The following is a 16600-nucleotide window of genomic DNA, read 5'->3' on the forward strand; positions in this document are numbered from 1 at the left end:
AGATCCTTTAAAGCAGGGGTGTCAAACTCAAATTCACAGTGAGCCAAAATTAAAAACTGGGAAGTTTGAAAAATTGACTGAAATTGTGCATGTTTCCCTTCTCTCCATATATGTATAATGTTGAACCTTTTCATATGGAAACAAACTTTAGTTTTGCTTCAGCATTAAATATGGAACAACCAAAGCTTAATATTATAAACACATGAGAGCTCTAATTTGAAATAAAACATCAGTGGTATTCATTTCATATGTCTCTATCTATAGCCTTTCAAGTAAATTTTTAATGTCAATCTTTTTCACAGGCCAACAACAAAACCAAAATTAATAATAATTACCTTCAATTAACAAAAGGCAATCTTTCAACTATTAACAGTCCATGCCCATGGAGTAGAAAAAGTACATAAAGACAACATTCATTCAAGCTCAGTTTGTTACACTCTGATTTACTCTGATGCACATTGGATTAAGCCAGATACCTGGCATCTCTTCTTAGATGCATGTCTGGGGTTAGGCTTTTAGCTGAGGAAATCCTCAGAATTGAGTTAAATATGTTCTTTGTAAGTAAGTTTGTCCCTGATGAGCAACTGTGGCAAGGAAAAACTCCCCGAGATGGCATAAGGGAGAAATCTGAGACTTATCTTCTGCCCCCTATCGGATTTATCTAAATATCAGACTTTAGGCGTTTAGGCAGATTTTGAAACAGTTGTGGTAAAAAAAAAAAAAAAAGTTTGTTACTAATTTTTTTTGTATGAATATGTACTTTATTAAAGCAGCTAATTTATTTTTTATGTTGAAAATGTGTATCAAATATAATACAACCGGTATATAAGTACGTTTATATATGGCTATATATGTAATTTAGCTTTATATGTAATGTATTGCATTTCATGATGCAATCTTCAATATTCCTGCCACAGTGTCATACAAAATACAATACAAATAAATAAATGAAATGGTCATCTTAAAAAAATTTTTTTTCTGATTGTTCAGTTTTTGCTTACCATGCTGGTGTTTCACCTTTATCCGTGGCACCAGTGCGTTTTCCTCTTACTGGTTGATCTGTACTCTGCCATTTTGCAAGTGGCTATTATCTTGCCATCACGCTAAGCCGAAACTTGAGCAGCCCAACTAATCGATAATGGCATTCGTTAAAAATGAAATTCATTATCCATGTTCTCAATCACTTGATGCAGCCCTAATATAATTCTGCTGTTTATTTCAATGCATATTTAAACATGTACAGAAAAATGTACACAATTGTTACTTAAAATAAACATTTAATTTATTTTAAAAATATTTTTCAGTATTCAACTGTGGTCCTGTTTTGGGGTAATGCTTTTGCTTTTTGTATTGAGAATAACATGAACTGATGTTCAGAATGCACTGAAGTTCATCCAAGGAGATGAGTTAATTCTGGTTCATACTGATCCTCATGGATGAGTGGTTTGGATGAAGACATTAAAGCCTCTGATCACACTCCTAGCAAAAAAGGACAATGGAGTCTGAGGAGTCAAGTGGGTCTGGTGTTTGCAGACAATTTTTTTTTCTTTCCAACATTGGTTCTTAGGTTTCTTAAGCAAAAGATCATCTTTGTAGGAACACTTCATTACGGTGACTTGGCTGCTTGTCAGATTGAAGATCAGAAATGTCTTTCCAATTGAGGCAGAGGATCTGCTGATGCCATCATGGAGAGCATGATCATTGCCAGCTGGTACCAAAACAAACACTAAGTGTACGCAGGGCTCAGAGTTTACTTACAGAAGCGTTAGCACTTTCTCAGGGAGTTTTTTCAACGATCACAACAAATATTTCCAAAGTTAGGGATCGTCTCAAACTAAAACATAAAGAAAACACCAGACGGTGCATTAACCTTTTTAAAGTAATTTGAAATTGATTATATATATTTTTTTATTTATATATTTGTATTTGCATTTTGATGCAATATGACAATTAAATGCACAAAATGGGTTTAGTTTTCACAATGTGAACTGTGATCCATGTGGCAAATCCTTCCATCTATGCGAGTCCATTCAACCACCACTCTCTGAGAATTTAGTTGTGCATCTTTGCGTCAATGACAACAGAAATAGCTTTTTTTTTTTTTTTTTTTTTTTTTTTTTTTTTTGTCTCCAAGAGAAGAATTTTATCGTAATTTACTTTATTCAGTTTTATGGTCTTCCTGGCCTTTTATTGTTACTTGCCAGTGCAATTATTGATTGTGTCCTTACGGCAACACCTGTTTTAGACCGCAAAGAGAGTAGTTCCTCTAGAATAGATACCAAATGCCAATTCAACACTTAAAATCTACTTCTGGAATTATATATACCTAATTTTTCTTGTAATGAAGATGAAACTGGCCACACCTTATTATTAAGCTGCTTTAGTCTATTGTATTAGATGCAATTACATTGGAAAGAAAGACTTTGTCAAATGTGCTGAGGTTGAAAATGTATCATCACTTCTACAGTATCTCACACAAATGAGTACACCCCTCACATTTCAGCAACCATTTTAGTATATTTTTGTAAAGTAACTCAAAAAACAGCTATTATTGTCTGAATAGCGAGCAACAAAAGTGATTTCACCCTAAGTGATAACAGCTGTACATCCTGTAACCATGCAAAGCCACGTGTCCTATTTATCAATTTCATGGTTTTTTATTTCAGTTTTTTTGCTTTGCTTGATGGGACCATACAAATGTGTGTATCTTGTAAAGCAGTTAATATTTGGTGCCTTAGTACAATTTTCTCATACTGACCAAAAAGAAAATTGTGTCTTGCATGTTGTCAAGCACAGTGGTGGAAGCCTCAAGGTCTGGGGCTGCACGTGTGCTGCTGGTACTTGGGGAGCTGTGGTTCATTGAGGGAAACATGGATTCTAACATGTACTGTGACATTCTGAAGCAGAACACGATGCCCTTCAGAAACTGGGCCGAACTGCAGTTTTGCAACATAACAAACCCCAAACACATTGCCAAAATGACAACTGCTTAGCTGAATTTAAAGGTGATAGTGGCCAAGTATGTCTCCAGACCTGAACACTATTGAGCACCTGTGGGGCATCATTAAGCGTAAGGTGGAGAAGTGCTATGTGTCTAACATCCAGCAGCTCCGTGATGTCATTATAGAGGAGAGAGAGAAAATCCCAGCAACAACCTGTGCAGCTCTGGTGATTTCCATGCCCAGGAGGATTAAGGCAGTGCTAGATAACAGTGGCGCTCACACTAAATACTGACATATTAGACACGGTTTTGGCATGTTCACTTAGTGTACTCACTTTTATTGTCAGTTATTTAGACAATCATGGCTGTATGTTGAGTTATTTGCAAGCTGCACATTGACTACTCTAAAATATATCAAAGTTTCATTTCTATAGTATTGCCCCTTGAGAACATAAAATAAAATGGTTCCTGAACTGTGAGGAGTGTACTCACTTTTGTGAGATACTGTATGTACAACATACTTATTACTGAAACATGTCTGCTTGTTTGATACATACCAATGGTCTCTTAACATCTTGACAGAAATATTAGTTTATGCAAAAGTAAAAATCTGTTTTAGGAAGAAACGGCATTTTCATTACAGGTGGCAGTAATTGCAGGCAACTGTAGTATTTCAGTTGTGTTAATGTATTTGATATTTTCCCAAAACATGGTTGTATTTTTTTCTTATTAGCTTTTGTGGTATGATCATTGAAATAATTGAAAATCTTTGTTGCAGGTAAGAGGTGTAGGCACAGGCGGTATAGTCTCCACAGCTTTTTGTTTACTGTATAAGCTGTTCACACTTAAGCTGACCCGCAAACAGGTGATGGGTCTAATTACACACACGGACTCCCCGTACATCAGAGCACTTGGCTTCATGTATATACGGTAAGAATCTACTTTTTAAAAATATAATTTGCCAAACTTTTTGATAGAAAAATTTAATACTATGGTGCTCTGCTTAATTTGCTTTATTTTTTACTTTATATTTATTTCTTAATGATTCTACACAAGTAGTTTCAAACTTTTTTGTTCTGTAGTTTCTAAGGATAACTTTTGTTGGTTAAAAAAAAAGAAAAAGAAGAGAAATTAGTGAATGCTTTTTGCTTTGTTATACAGATACACACAACCTCCTGCAGACCTGATCGAGTGGTTTGAGCCCTTTCTAGATGATGAGGAGGTATGTCACCACGGGTAATACTTTCAACTTTCTTTTACACTGAATATATAGAAGCATGGGCAATCATGTTTTAGATAGGGATTAGAATGGTTTGGCTAGTGCAGTTGGAATAATGTTAGTTATTTCAGGTCTTAATTAAACGTTTTTGTTCTCAGATTTGTTTGTAATTCCTTGTACAGTGTATCTGTAATGGGGATGTCTGAACATTTAAATTAGTTTCTCATTTTATGCTGAATGACTGATTTTCCTGTAAAAGATTAGAATTGTGATGCATATTGCTGACTTTTCACCTTTGCCTTCATTTTTGCTTAATGTTCATCTGATATACAGTTGATTGGTTATCCCATTAAGGTTGATTGAATCTTATACCCACTGGGATGCTTGAAGTTAGAAGTATGAAACCACTATTAAAGTGGCATTGTATTAAACAGATCTTTTTTTTTTTTTTTTTCATTTTAACATAGCTAATTTCTTGTTTTGTTGATTTTCTTAATTGTCCAGATAAATATATCAGCATATTGTGATAACATATTTAGGGCAAAGATTTTTCAATTCTACAGTCGCTGAGATTTATCCCCCCAATTGCTATCGTTTACATCCTGCCAGTAAAAATATCCCTACCTGATTTTTTTTAAATAATACAATTCTGACAAACATCAATCCCAAACTAGACAGTTTGATGCAAAGCATGATTTAACAGCTGTTGGAGTACTTTAAATGCAATAGTTGTTTTGCTTTAGGACTGCACAATAAAATGAAAAGAGTTGCGTCTTTCTTTTTACTATTGATTAAAAATTTTTCTTGCAGTAGGGGTGTACGGGTACACTTGTTCACATTTTTCGGGACAGGGCTTTGCGTTTGGTACATGTGTGCAATCTTTTTTACATGCAGAATATAGATTAAATCTGAGTTCCCTAAGGAATATATAAGTGTCGGACCGAAAGTTTTAGTCTCCACCTCACACTTTGAGTGCATTTATTTTATTATTATTAAACTTGAAAATGTACATAGCAAGGCCAAGGTTATAAAAATAAACTAGAGTTAGCGCAGTGTCACTGTGGCTGCTCACTCCGTGCCTGAAATTAGATTTGTTTTGAGCAAAATATTTTTGCGGGAGGTGATGACGACAACCTGGTGTGGATGGGAAATCTGAGCCTATTTTACATCTGTGAGTTGCAATATATCTAACATATGATGGCTAGAAAACCCCATGTGTTTTTCCTTCCAAAGATATGTGAATTGTGTATGTAGCACACTGATGTCAGGAACTGTTAAAATTTCAATTTAGGTAGGTCTCCTTCAGTTCCTGGGTTGCATGCTAGCAGGTTAATCAATTTAATATGTGCCACTTTAATTGATTACTCATTTTAATCACTGTAATAAAAAAGTGTATTGCATTAAATTGATTTATTCTATTTTGATACAACATTATTTAACCAAGCAGCCATATTAATTAAATTGTTTTAAGTTTTAATTTGTTTAAATTTAAAGTGTTGATGTTCATAAATGTAAATAATAATAAACTGTGTTAATATAAAATAACGAGCAATTTTATGCTTTGCATTTCTTCCCCTAACCGTACTGAAATTAACCTGAACCGTGTACTTGCTTAAAGCGAAGCTCAAATATCATCTATTTCCTCTATAGAGAAATGAGTTCTGATTGGCTGCCAGTCACTGTTATTGTATTAAATCAATGGCCACGTTTCATCTTGGTCATTTATAACTTTTATTACCTAATAGTTTTAGATTTTTTGCAATATGCTAAAATAAATGATTATCAATTAGGGGTGTAACAGTACACAGAATTCAAGGTTCGGTAAAAGTTTGGTACAGTCAAGGAGAAGAAATGCGAAACGTGTAATTGCTATTTAACATTTTAAACCCCATTTGGTAATACGTGTGTTTTTTACATTTAAAATTAACATTTCTAAAGATATGTTCTACTTATTTAGGCATACTTTAACAATTGTCTTTATTGCTTCTATCCTTCATTCATTCACTCCCAAGATATGTGGAATTTTCAGGATTTTCAAGTAATTTCATATCACTAGAATCTTGTAAAACCGGACAAAAGTGGCCGCAATTTCATTCCCACTTCATTTCGCACTGATTGCATGGGCAAAACGGTGCACTAAAATTCGTATTTTCAGTGAATAGACACTGCACCAACTCTAGTTTCTTTTTTATACCTTTGGCATTATGTATGTTTTCAAGTTTAATAGTAGTTTTTAAAATGGGCTTAAAGTGCGAGGGGGAGAATAAGCAAACTTGCAGTCCGCCACCTAATACGTTCCTGAAGGAAATCAGATTTTAACTATGTTCTGCACATGAAAATGATTGTATCGAACCCAAATTCCTTTACCAAAAAAAGTTCAATACAAATACATGTTCCATTACACCCCTAATATCAATACAGGTCTCTTTAACATGACATAGTAGTGTTTACTAGTAAGCTTTTGATTTCTTGGGGTGTTCATAGTTTCTTCAACCTTTTGTTATACTAAAACCATCGCTGTTCACTTTCAGAAGTATTATATTAATATAGCATCATAGTTTAACAAATTATTTGATGCATGTTTTTCAATATCGTGCATTTACATGATTTCAAACCCAGTTTTGCAACACGTATTAGGATTTTACTGCATACTTAAAATAAAACAAGTTTGCAGAATTTGGTTTTGCTTATTGTGCAAATGTAAAGGAAAGGAGCAGGTCCAATTAGCAAATTGGATTTTTCTTCGCTTGACCCACTATATTTTGGCTATGTAACATTTTATGAACTACTCAGTACTTTGCAAAGATTTTAGGCAGTGAAAAAATGTAAAGGAAGAATGCTTTCAAAAGATCTGCTTTATCTCCTCCTGTCTATGTAGTCCATAACTTGATTATGTTGAGTTAAGGGCTCTGTAGGGGCCAAAACTCTTACTTCCATGCCCTTGTTTTTCTCTATGCTGCAGATAGTCCTTAGTGGCATTGGTTGTATGTTTGAGGTTGTTGTCACATTGTTGGGTCCTTCTGGTTTCCGCCAGTTCTTTGCTGATGGCAGAACTGGACATCTTCTGATGTTGAAAAGAAGTAAGCATGATGCGTCTTTCATCCACTGCATCAAGCTTCCTTGGCCGAACGCTGTGTCTGTGGTCCTTAAAATTGCATGTTACATTTTGCTTTTTTAACACAGATGTGAACAGTTTATCTTGAAACCCAAGTCTGCTTTTAAATCTTTGCCTGGGTGAGACCTTGCTGATATAGTAAACATCTTGTCTTGTTGCTGTACTCTCTTGCCATAGTGTATGACCTGTGACCTGAAACTGTCTTCCAAAACCTCACCTTACTAGCAAGATTTGTCTGTTCCCCACTCATGTTTAAGCCTTCAGCTCCAGTTTCTGTTTCAGTTAATGACCGTTTCTACTTGCATATGAAATTTATCATTTGCACCTGCTTGGAATAATTGGTTAATTGACATAGCTAGTAAACTATGATTTGCTCTGTTTGGCCATCATGTGTGTTAATTAAATGAAAAATTAAATTACTAATAAATGTCCCTTGGGCCATTGTCGTTTAATCTGCTCTAGAATAGCAATTTTTTCCCCTTCCTTTAAATATGTAACAAATATCGATTTAAATTAAATACATTTATTTAAAAACTCCTAGTGGTGCACTCAATATCAGCAGCCCAGCATGACATATTCCTACATGTTCTCTTTAGAACGGAGAGAACCTTTTTGGTCTGCTGAGCTGCCTGGTGTCCTAATTGTGTAAATATAGTTATAGCTATAGTGAATGTTTGGACATTTATGTGCAAGTCTAGCTAACTGCACTCTTCTTTTTCTCAGATGGCCTTATGCAGAAGGTGAATGGGAGTAATATATCCCAACACTGCAGGTTTGCGTGCGTGAGTGCAAACAGAACCCCTTCCTGTTCGCTCTCCAAGTCACAGACGCAATGCCCTTTACTGTAGCTTTCCTGTTGATGGACTAGAGCTCTAGCAATTTACCTCTGTGCTTAAATAAGACGGTATTTATTTTGAGGAATGGCAAGATCATTTACACGGATCATTGATATTTAGAAGATCTGTTTCTGCAGTCATTTTTTTTAATCCTCGTTAATGGGCATGTGAAGTCTTACCTCACAGCCAGGCTTGCTGCAGTCTGTTCTATAAAGACCGATTTTAAGTGAATGTTGCATATTTCATTGCTATCTGGTTATGTGGAAGGTTTTTTTTTTCTTCTCAATGAGTAGTCTGGATTGGAATAATTAGCTGTTTTTGATCTGTCCATCTTTTTAATGTAATATCAGCACTCTCCTGCACTCACTTATGCAGTAGATGCAATGTATGAATGTTGAGCTTGATGAAAACAGAGGTGAAGTTTCAGTTTTTGCTCATCACTGACAGCGATTGTTTCCCCACTTTAAATTCTAAAATTAGTCCACTAATTAGTCCTGCTTTTCCTGCTTTGAAATGTCTCATTAAAATTTTTACTTCTGAGTTAATTCTTAGCTTAAAAATGACTTATTAATTTCCATGTGAAGTACTGTATGCATTCAGTCATAGAAACCCCCTGATTATACAGTATCTCACAAAAGTGAGTACACCCTTCACATTTCAGCAACCATTCTATTTCTTTTCAATAGACAATACTATAGAAATAAAAACTTATGTTTAAAAGTAATCAATGTGCAGCTTGTATAGCGGTATAAATTTACTGTCTACTGAAAATTCTCAACATACAGCCATTATTTTTTAAAATAACTGGCAACAAAAGTTAGTTTACCCTAAGTGAACATGTCGAAACTGTGTCCAAATGTGTCAGTATGTTGTATGAGCACCACTGTTATCCAGCACTGCCTTAATCCTCCTGGTCATGGAATTCACCAGAGCTACACAAGTTGTTGCTGGGAACCTCTTCTATTCCTCCATAATGACATCACTGAGCTGCTGGATGTTAGACACACGGTGCTTCTTTACCTTCCGCTTGAGGATGCCCCACAGATGCTCAATAGGGTCCAGGTCTGGAGACATACTTAGCCACACCATCACCTTGAGCTTCCTCAGCAAGGCTGTTATCTTGCCGATGTGCTTAGTGATGTTTACATGTTGGAAAACTGCCGTTTGGCCCAGTTTCTAGAAGGTCGTCATGATGTTCTGCTTCTGAATGGAACAGTGCATGTTGAAATACATGTTTCCATAAATGAACTACTGCGCCCTATTACCAGCAGCACTCCAGACCATGATGCTACCACCACCATGCTTGACCATGCATGCACCACCAAAAATTTTCTTGGTATTCCTCACTCGGCCGTAGACACATTCTGGGCACCATCTGAGCTAAAAAAAAAGTTTCTTAGTCTCCTCAAACCACAAGACATGGTTCCAGTAATTCATGCTCTTGGACAGGTTCTCTTCTGCAAACTGTTTACAGGCTTTAGAGGCTTTCTTCTGGGACAATGGCCATGCAGACTTGTTGCAATGTGCGGTGTATGGTCTGAGCAGTGACAAAGTGGACTTTCTGCTTCTGCAACCTCTAAAGCAAAGTTTTAAAGTTTTTTGAAGCCATCTTCAAGGACTCTGCTTCAACCTCTGTATGACTCTGGCTACTGTACTGTAACTCAGTTTCACTGTGTTAGAGATCTTTTTATAGCCTAGACCATCTTTCTGAAGAGCAACGATTCTAATTCTCAAATCCTTTAGAGAGTTCTTTGCCATGAGGTGTCATGTTGAACATCCAGTGGTCAGTATGAGAGAATTGTATTCAAAGCACCAAATTTGAACTGCTCTAATACAAGATGCACAAATTTTTGTTCCTCTGAAGCAGACAAAAACATGAATATGATGAATAGGACATGTGGCTTTGCATGTTTACATGGCGTACAGCTTTATTACTTGTACTCACTTTTGTTGGCAGCTATCTTAACAATAATGGCTGTATGTTGAGTTATTTTCAGAGAAGAAGGGAGACGGGACAACTAAAATGGTTGCTGAAATGTGAAGGGTGTACTCACTTTTGAGATACTGTATAGAAAGAAAATGTTGGCTAAAGCTGCTGGTGTCAATAAAGAACCTGTGTGCTTGTGTGATCAGGAGCTGGACGTGAAGGCTGGCGGGGGATGTGTGATGACTATTGGTGAGATGCTGCGCTCCTTCCTCATGAAGCTTGAATGGTTCTCCACGCTGTTTCCACGTATCCCAGTACCTGTGCAGAAGACCATTGACCAGCAGATGAAAAATCGACCACGGAAACCACCGCAAAAAGAAGGCAAAGGGGAGGAGGAGGAGGAGGAGGAGGAGGAGGAGGATGGAGACTGGCACCGCTCAAGGTACATTGCCGGATTCTTAGCAGCCCAGCCCAAAACAAATGTTGGCAGATTTAGATTTTCTCATTAAAGCATGGTTAAGCAGTGTTGAGCATTGTGTATGTCTATAGACCGTTTAGCAGCCATTAATACATGTAAGGAAGAGATTTCTTTGGTCCTTGAACATTTCTGGTTAGCTAACGCTCACAATAAAAACATTGGACGGGGGCTGTAATATACAGTGATATTCCGACAGTTTATTTATTCTTGCAAGTAAAAATGTCAAAACTGGGCCATGTTGTTCATGCTCTCTCAGACCAGGAACTAACTTGCTGTCGGAAAAAGTGTTGCCCATGATTCCAAATCCCGGATCTCGTGGTTTTATATGCAGATCTGATTAAATGTTGTAGTACATTATTTCTAACCTTAAATAAAATTCAATTAGCATTGTGATTTATTATTAGCATAGACATACAGACATACCCGGCCATGCAAGTGCAATGTGCACTAATAACCGAATCTTTTACCTTGGCAACGAACCAATCATGTTCGTTGTATTGGTATTGCATCAACGGTGTTTCACTGTGCACTTTTGTTTGAGAAATTCAATACAGACTACTGCCTTTTGTATGTGACTCACATAAACACATTTTTGTTGTTACTCTTGCTTTGTCTCTCTAATGAAAAGCTGTGTTGGATTACTTTCTACGAGTTAATTTCAATTTATTTGGACTTGAATGTCATTTCCCTGTATAAGAGTGCCACCTTGTAATACAATCACTGTCCTGTTATAGCCCTCAGCTGTAGTCATGGGTTTGTGGCTGTAATTGTAGAAGACACCCAAAAATTGAGTGAGAACTAACATGAGCACTTTAATGTAAGATTAAGTAATGTCCTTTCTACAGTCTTAGTGTCATTAGTGATTATGGAACCAGGAGCTACTGAGCAACTCAACATTTGCGATCATCATAGATCCAACACCAGCTTCTCCATGCCAGAGCCTTTAAACACTGAGGTCCAATGTCCAAACTCCACATAAAGCGGAATCCAAATGGCGCTGATGCGTCTCTAGATGGTCCAGGATGTTTGCAGGGTCGGCATCTACTTCTTTTAAAGGTCCACAATCTTCGTGAGGTGGGACGTAACTGGGGCTGGCGCAACCTCAGGATGCCTCTTGATGGAAAGAGAAAAAGAAGCAGTGGAGAGGAATTAGTCTAGCTGCTGTTTATAATATTAACAAGCACAAGTTGATGTGCATGTGATCAGATGTACTGAAGCACAAGGTTATGATATGTGACGTGTGTTATGTGTAGGCCTTGCTAAAAAGATATGTCTTTAATCTTTACTTAAACTGGGAGAGTGTGTCTGAGCCCTGAACACTGTCAGGAAGACTATTTTAAAGTTTAGGAGCTAGATGTGAGAATGCTCTACCACCTTTAATGCTATTCTAGGAACCACAAGAAGTCTGGAGTTTCGAGATCTCAAGGAGCGTGACTAATTATAGCGTGTTGGAAGACTGAATAGATACATGGGAACCATTTAGGACTTTGTAAGTAGGGAGCAGTAGTTTGTAGTCAATTCGAAACTTAACAGGTAACCAGTGTAGGGATAAGATTGGGGACTATTACAATAGTCCAGTCTGGTCATGTGTGCATGGACGAGCTTCTCTGCATCAGATGTAGACATGTTTCTTAGCTTAGCAATATATCTAATCAAAATGTCCATCACTTAAAGTGACTGATTAGCCCCAAATAAAGTACAGATGTTCCAATAGGATTTTTGTTTTATTCACATTCCACTGGAAAAACCATGGGCTGCAAAGTGTTTACAAAGCAGGTATGGGATCTCATTCTTGAAAAATATCAATTGAGTGGATTACAAAAAAATTTTTCCAAGACATTGAACATATACCATGTGAAATAGCATGTTATGGCCTAATGAGTCCAAAGTTGAACCTTTTGGCCATTATAGCAAAAGATAAGTGTAACAAATCCTACTGGTTAGACGCTATAAGAAAGATGGACAGGCAAAAGTTCACCAACCAGAGCTTTCTTTATTTACTTTAATTTTAACCCAGGGGCTTTCCTTACTGTATTCGCGGCGGGGCTCCCCCATACACACTCTGATCGGCCCGGCTTCTTCACACTCTCTCTTTAGCGCCAGTCCGAGTTTTCCTTCGGCGACCGTTCCGCTTGTCTCTCTGCTTGGTGGCTTTCTCCCTGAGGTTGGATTCTCTCCTCTTTTTTGGCGTTTACGGTGTTTCTTACCGCTCTTTCTATCCGGCTCCGCCCTCCACTCGCTCACCGCTGGCACAATAAGTTTTGGTGCAAAAACACAGCACATCATTACAAGTACATATTCCCTTTGTGGCTGATTTTTTTTTTTTTTTCGTCTGGAACTGGTGCTTTGATCAGGGTAGACGGAATATTGAATAGGTCGAAAAACTTTAGGCTTCTGCTTAAGATGAAGAGGATTTTCAATCTTCTTAAGAATCACACCTCCAAACCAACAAAGGAATGGTTTCACCAAAACAAGATAATGTTTAGGATAGACCTGGACAGAGTCCTGACCTAAATGAATAAATGACCTGAAGAGGAGATGCCCAGCCAATATGATGGTTTAAATGCTTTTCCAGAATACATCAATATGTGCCAAATTGATTAATGCTTACTCCCAATGACTGAATGCTGTAATAAAATTTAAAGGCACTTCAACTAAGCATTAATTTGGAGTGTGCGCACTTAAACAACTGTTATTATACCTTTTTCCCACTAAAATGATTAAGGTTTTTCATTGTAATACAAAAGTTCCTTTTTCATAATAAAAGATGTAAAAGTTTGACATGAAATTTTGTTTTTCCCTAGGTCCCCGAGGAGAACCCCAAGTCCACGTAGATCCCCAAACCGCTCACGCAGCCGCAGTCACAATCAAGAACGGCGTGGTGCCAGCTTTGATCGCGAGCTTGAGAGAGAGAGGGACCGCCAGCGTAAAGATAGAGAAAGGGAAAGGGACAAAGTGGACAGGGACAGGGTTTCAGACAGAGAAAGAGATCGTGAGCGGGATCGTCGGCATTCCCGGACCCCTGATCGTGCCTCGGAATGGCGAAAGAGCCGTGAAAAGAGAAATGAGAGAAAAGAGCGGGATGGACAGAATGAAAGAGAGCGAAGCCGTCGGAAGGACTGGGAGCACAAGGAGCGCACCAGTGGTGGAGATCGAGAAAGAGATCGCTCGAAAGATAAGAGGGCCAAAGGAGAAGGAGATGAACGGCGTCATAAGAATGAGAGAGAAGAGAAGAGGAACCGGGATGAGCGTAAGAACAAGCGGTCAAGCCAAAGCAGAAGTAGAGAGAGGAGGCACAAAGAGGAACGTTCACGAAAGAAAAGTTCTCGGTCACGCTCCAGGAGTCGCCAGGAACCAGAGGAGAAGAGCAAAAAGCATGAGGGCAGCCACAGCAAGGAGCACAAACATAGTCACAGCCAAGAACGCAGTCATCGCAGAGATGCCAGCAACGGGAAGGACCATATGAGAACAGACATTGAAGGGACTCCATGAGCTTACTTTCTTTACATTTGTCTTCCCTGTCTTGTCTGGGGAGGGTTTCATGTCCCCCCCCTGTCCCCCCACCTTTACCCTGCTCAATCACTTGGTGTAGATTTCACTGAATCTTTCTGTTTCATCACAAGTTAAGCCATTATGGACATAAAAAAATGCTTTTTAAATATTTCTTTTGTTTTGAGGCAAACTTCTAAAATGTTTGTACATATAATTCTGGAGAATGTTTTAAATCATACAGATGAACACGTATGAAGTAAAATAGGCAGCACGTTGCAGCATAGACCTGTTAAATTTGTGCTGTGTTGCATCTTGTTTCTTAATAAAATCCTGAATAAAAAGAGGCTAAATGTTACTCCGTGGTTATCAATGGTCCAAACAGTCAGGGTGTTTGCTGAAACCTACTTAGAATTTAAGCATTTTCTTTGGCGACCAAGCAAATTATGTTTTCATTAGGATGTTTCTCTGTTAAAACTGATTAGAGCCTACTGATTGTAGGTCATACAGTCATGAAAATTCAGTGCATAAGTCCTTCGGCTGTTCTCAAGAGAGATGTTTGAACTTAATTGGGGTGCTTTAGTGATGCATATTAAATTTTAATGCAAAACTGTTCATGGCAGTTGCAGCTCTATTCTAAATCCATCTTCATGGTTCTGGAGAATAACACAACACAGAAACTTGCACCAAGTGGTCTTCAGGTAAGGAGAACTCTAGCCACATAGGCCATAAGGCAGGATCACATATTTCAGGATCATGTGTAGCTTGTGGGGGGTTTTGGATGATGGAGAGAGAAAAACAGAAGGAGTCAGAAGGTAACAGATCTGAGGAAGCTTTGGAAGATAAGCCAGCCACAGCACCAACAACCTTATGTGAATTCATGAGAGTGAGGGGATATCAATCAATACATCCCAGTTCACCAAAATGATTCCAATTTGGCTCCTTTACCTACAAAATCTCTTTTTTCAAAAGGCTGGACTAAACAAACTACGGAGAACTAACTCTGTAGTCCTCACTTGGATGCCTCAAATAAATTCAGGATCTAAATCCATAGCCGTGGTGATTTGTAAGAAATGGCTTTGCCTTCTGATTTTAGTCCTCTCTAATTGAGGTACCAAATAGCCTGCATCTTTTGATCAAAGAGGGTGTAGCAGATCATAATAGTTAAAATGTTTGCTCAAGTAATTTGGCATGAGACCATTCACTGCTTTATAAATAAGTAGTAGAATTTCATAATCAATGTAAACATTGACCGGAAGCAAGGTCATGTCATATTTTCTGGTTCAGGTAAGGACTTTTGCTGCTGCATTCTGAATTAATCTTATTAGATATTTCTAAGATGAAAGAAAGCTTTTCTAGTTATATTATCTACATGTGCCTCAAAGGGAAGACTAACCAGCCACTCAGGGGGAGCTATTTATCTTTAAAAAAAACAACAAGCATATCTCTTGAAATGTACAGTATGGTCTGACAGTGGAAATCATGTATGGTTTAATGTGGTTTCTCTCATTTTAAAAATGTGCGCTCTTGTACAGCAGACTTTTGCAATCTAGTTCTAGGATTTTGGGCCAAAGTTCACAAGTGTGTCAGATTACCCAGCAAAGGTGTACCCTGCATTATTTTCAATAATGTTGAAAAATATATATTTCAGTATATATAATCAGTCAGTTCAAATGGGGAGCTGAAATAATTAAATAGCTGTAATTCATAACTGGATGATATTGATATGAGCCCACATTGAAAGATTGGGTCTGAAGAGGCCTGCAAAGCTTTAGGCAAGGGTATATTAGTTATACCTATATAGAGTTAGTTTCAAGCAGTTGTGTCTAAAGAAAAGAAAAATTGTGCTTGGTGTACTTCACCAACATAGTTATTGTAACCAAGCTAATCTATAATCTATAAAGAAATAAAGGTGTGATCAATGTAAATGGATTACTGCTAAGGCGTTCGTGAAGAATACGGATAACAATGCAGACATTTTCACAGCTACAGAAAGATTGAGAAACTGTCATTGCTTATTTGTCCAGTATGCTGCTTTTTTCCTCATTCTGGTTTCTGATGTGAACATTTACTTGAATCTGCTTTATTGATGATTACATGATTATCTTTAGATCAGAATACTTAATGGATCCCACAGGGAAATTGTTAAAATGTATTAGTTGCATAAATGAGCATTTGTACAGGTGTTTATATATAACATGGATGGTGAGTGTATATTTAGAACACTTCTTGTCAAGTATTCTAAATAAAAGCTTTTTTTTTGGGCCCCTGCTAAAATGATCTTTTAAAAATCTGTTTTGCCTTATAGGCAATCTGCATAATCAGTATTGAAAGTTTGTCAGTAATTAAATTACTGCCAGTGTTGTTTCCTGTAATGACTCATTGACCACTTAACATGAAAAATCTAATGGAACAAAGTGTTCTAAATATGTAGTTAAATTTCAACCATTTATTCTGTCCTACCACACGTTTTAAATTCTTTGCCAAAAAGCCTGCTATTAGAATGTATGAAATTATGTTGCATGATAATGTATGTTACCAGAAATAAATGCTAAAGCTATAATAAGTTTGCAAGCAGGGAAACAGATAGCAAAT

At 37.4% G+C, this 16600-nt stretch overlaps 1 protein-coding gene across 1 annotated transcript in view; it reads left to right on the forward strand.

Annotated features, from left to right (window-relative positions):
* Positions 1-14352, forward strand: part of prpf38b (pre-mRNA processing factor 38B) — a 17763-nt gene extending 3411 nt beyond the window's left edge. Inside the window, exons 3-6 of the mRNA XM_083525888.1 lie at positions 3720-3871; positions 4103-4163; positions 10245-10480; positions 13321-14352. Of these exons, the coding sequence (XP_083382014.1) occupies positions 3720-3871; positions 4103-4163; positions 10245-10480; positions 13321-14008 (1137 nt within the window). The 3' untranslated portion in view covers positions 14009-14352. The remainder of the gene's footprint in view (positions 1-3719; positions 3872-4102; positions 4164-10244; positions 10481-13320) is intronic.
* The last annotated feature ends 2248 nt before the right edge of the window (positions 14353-16600 follow it).

The sequence above is a fragment of the Silurus aristotelis genome (assembly GCF_946808225.1).
Source record: "Silurus aristotelis genome assembly, chromosome: 22".
In the NCBI taxonomy this organism is placed as follows: Eukaryota; Metazoa; Chordata; class Actinopteri; order Siluriformes; family Siluridae; genus Silurus; species Silurus aristotelis.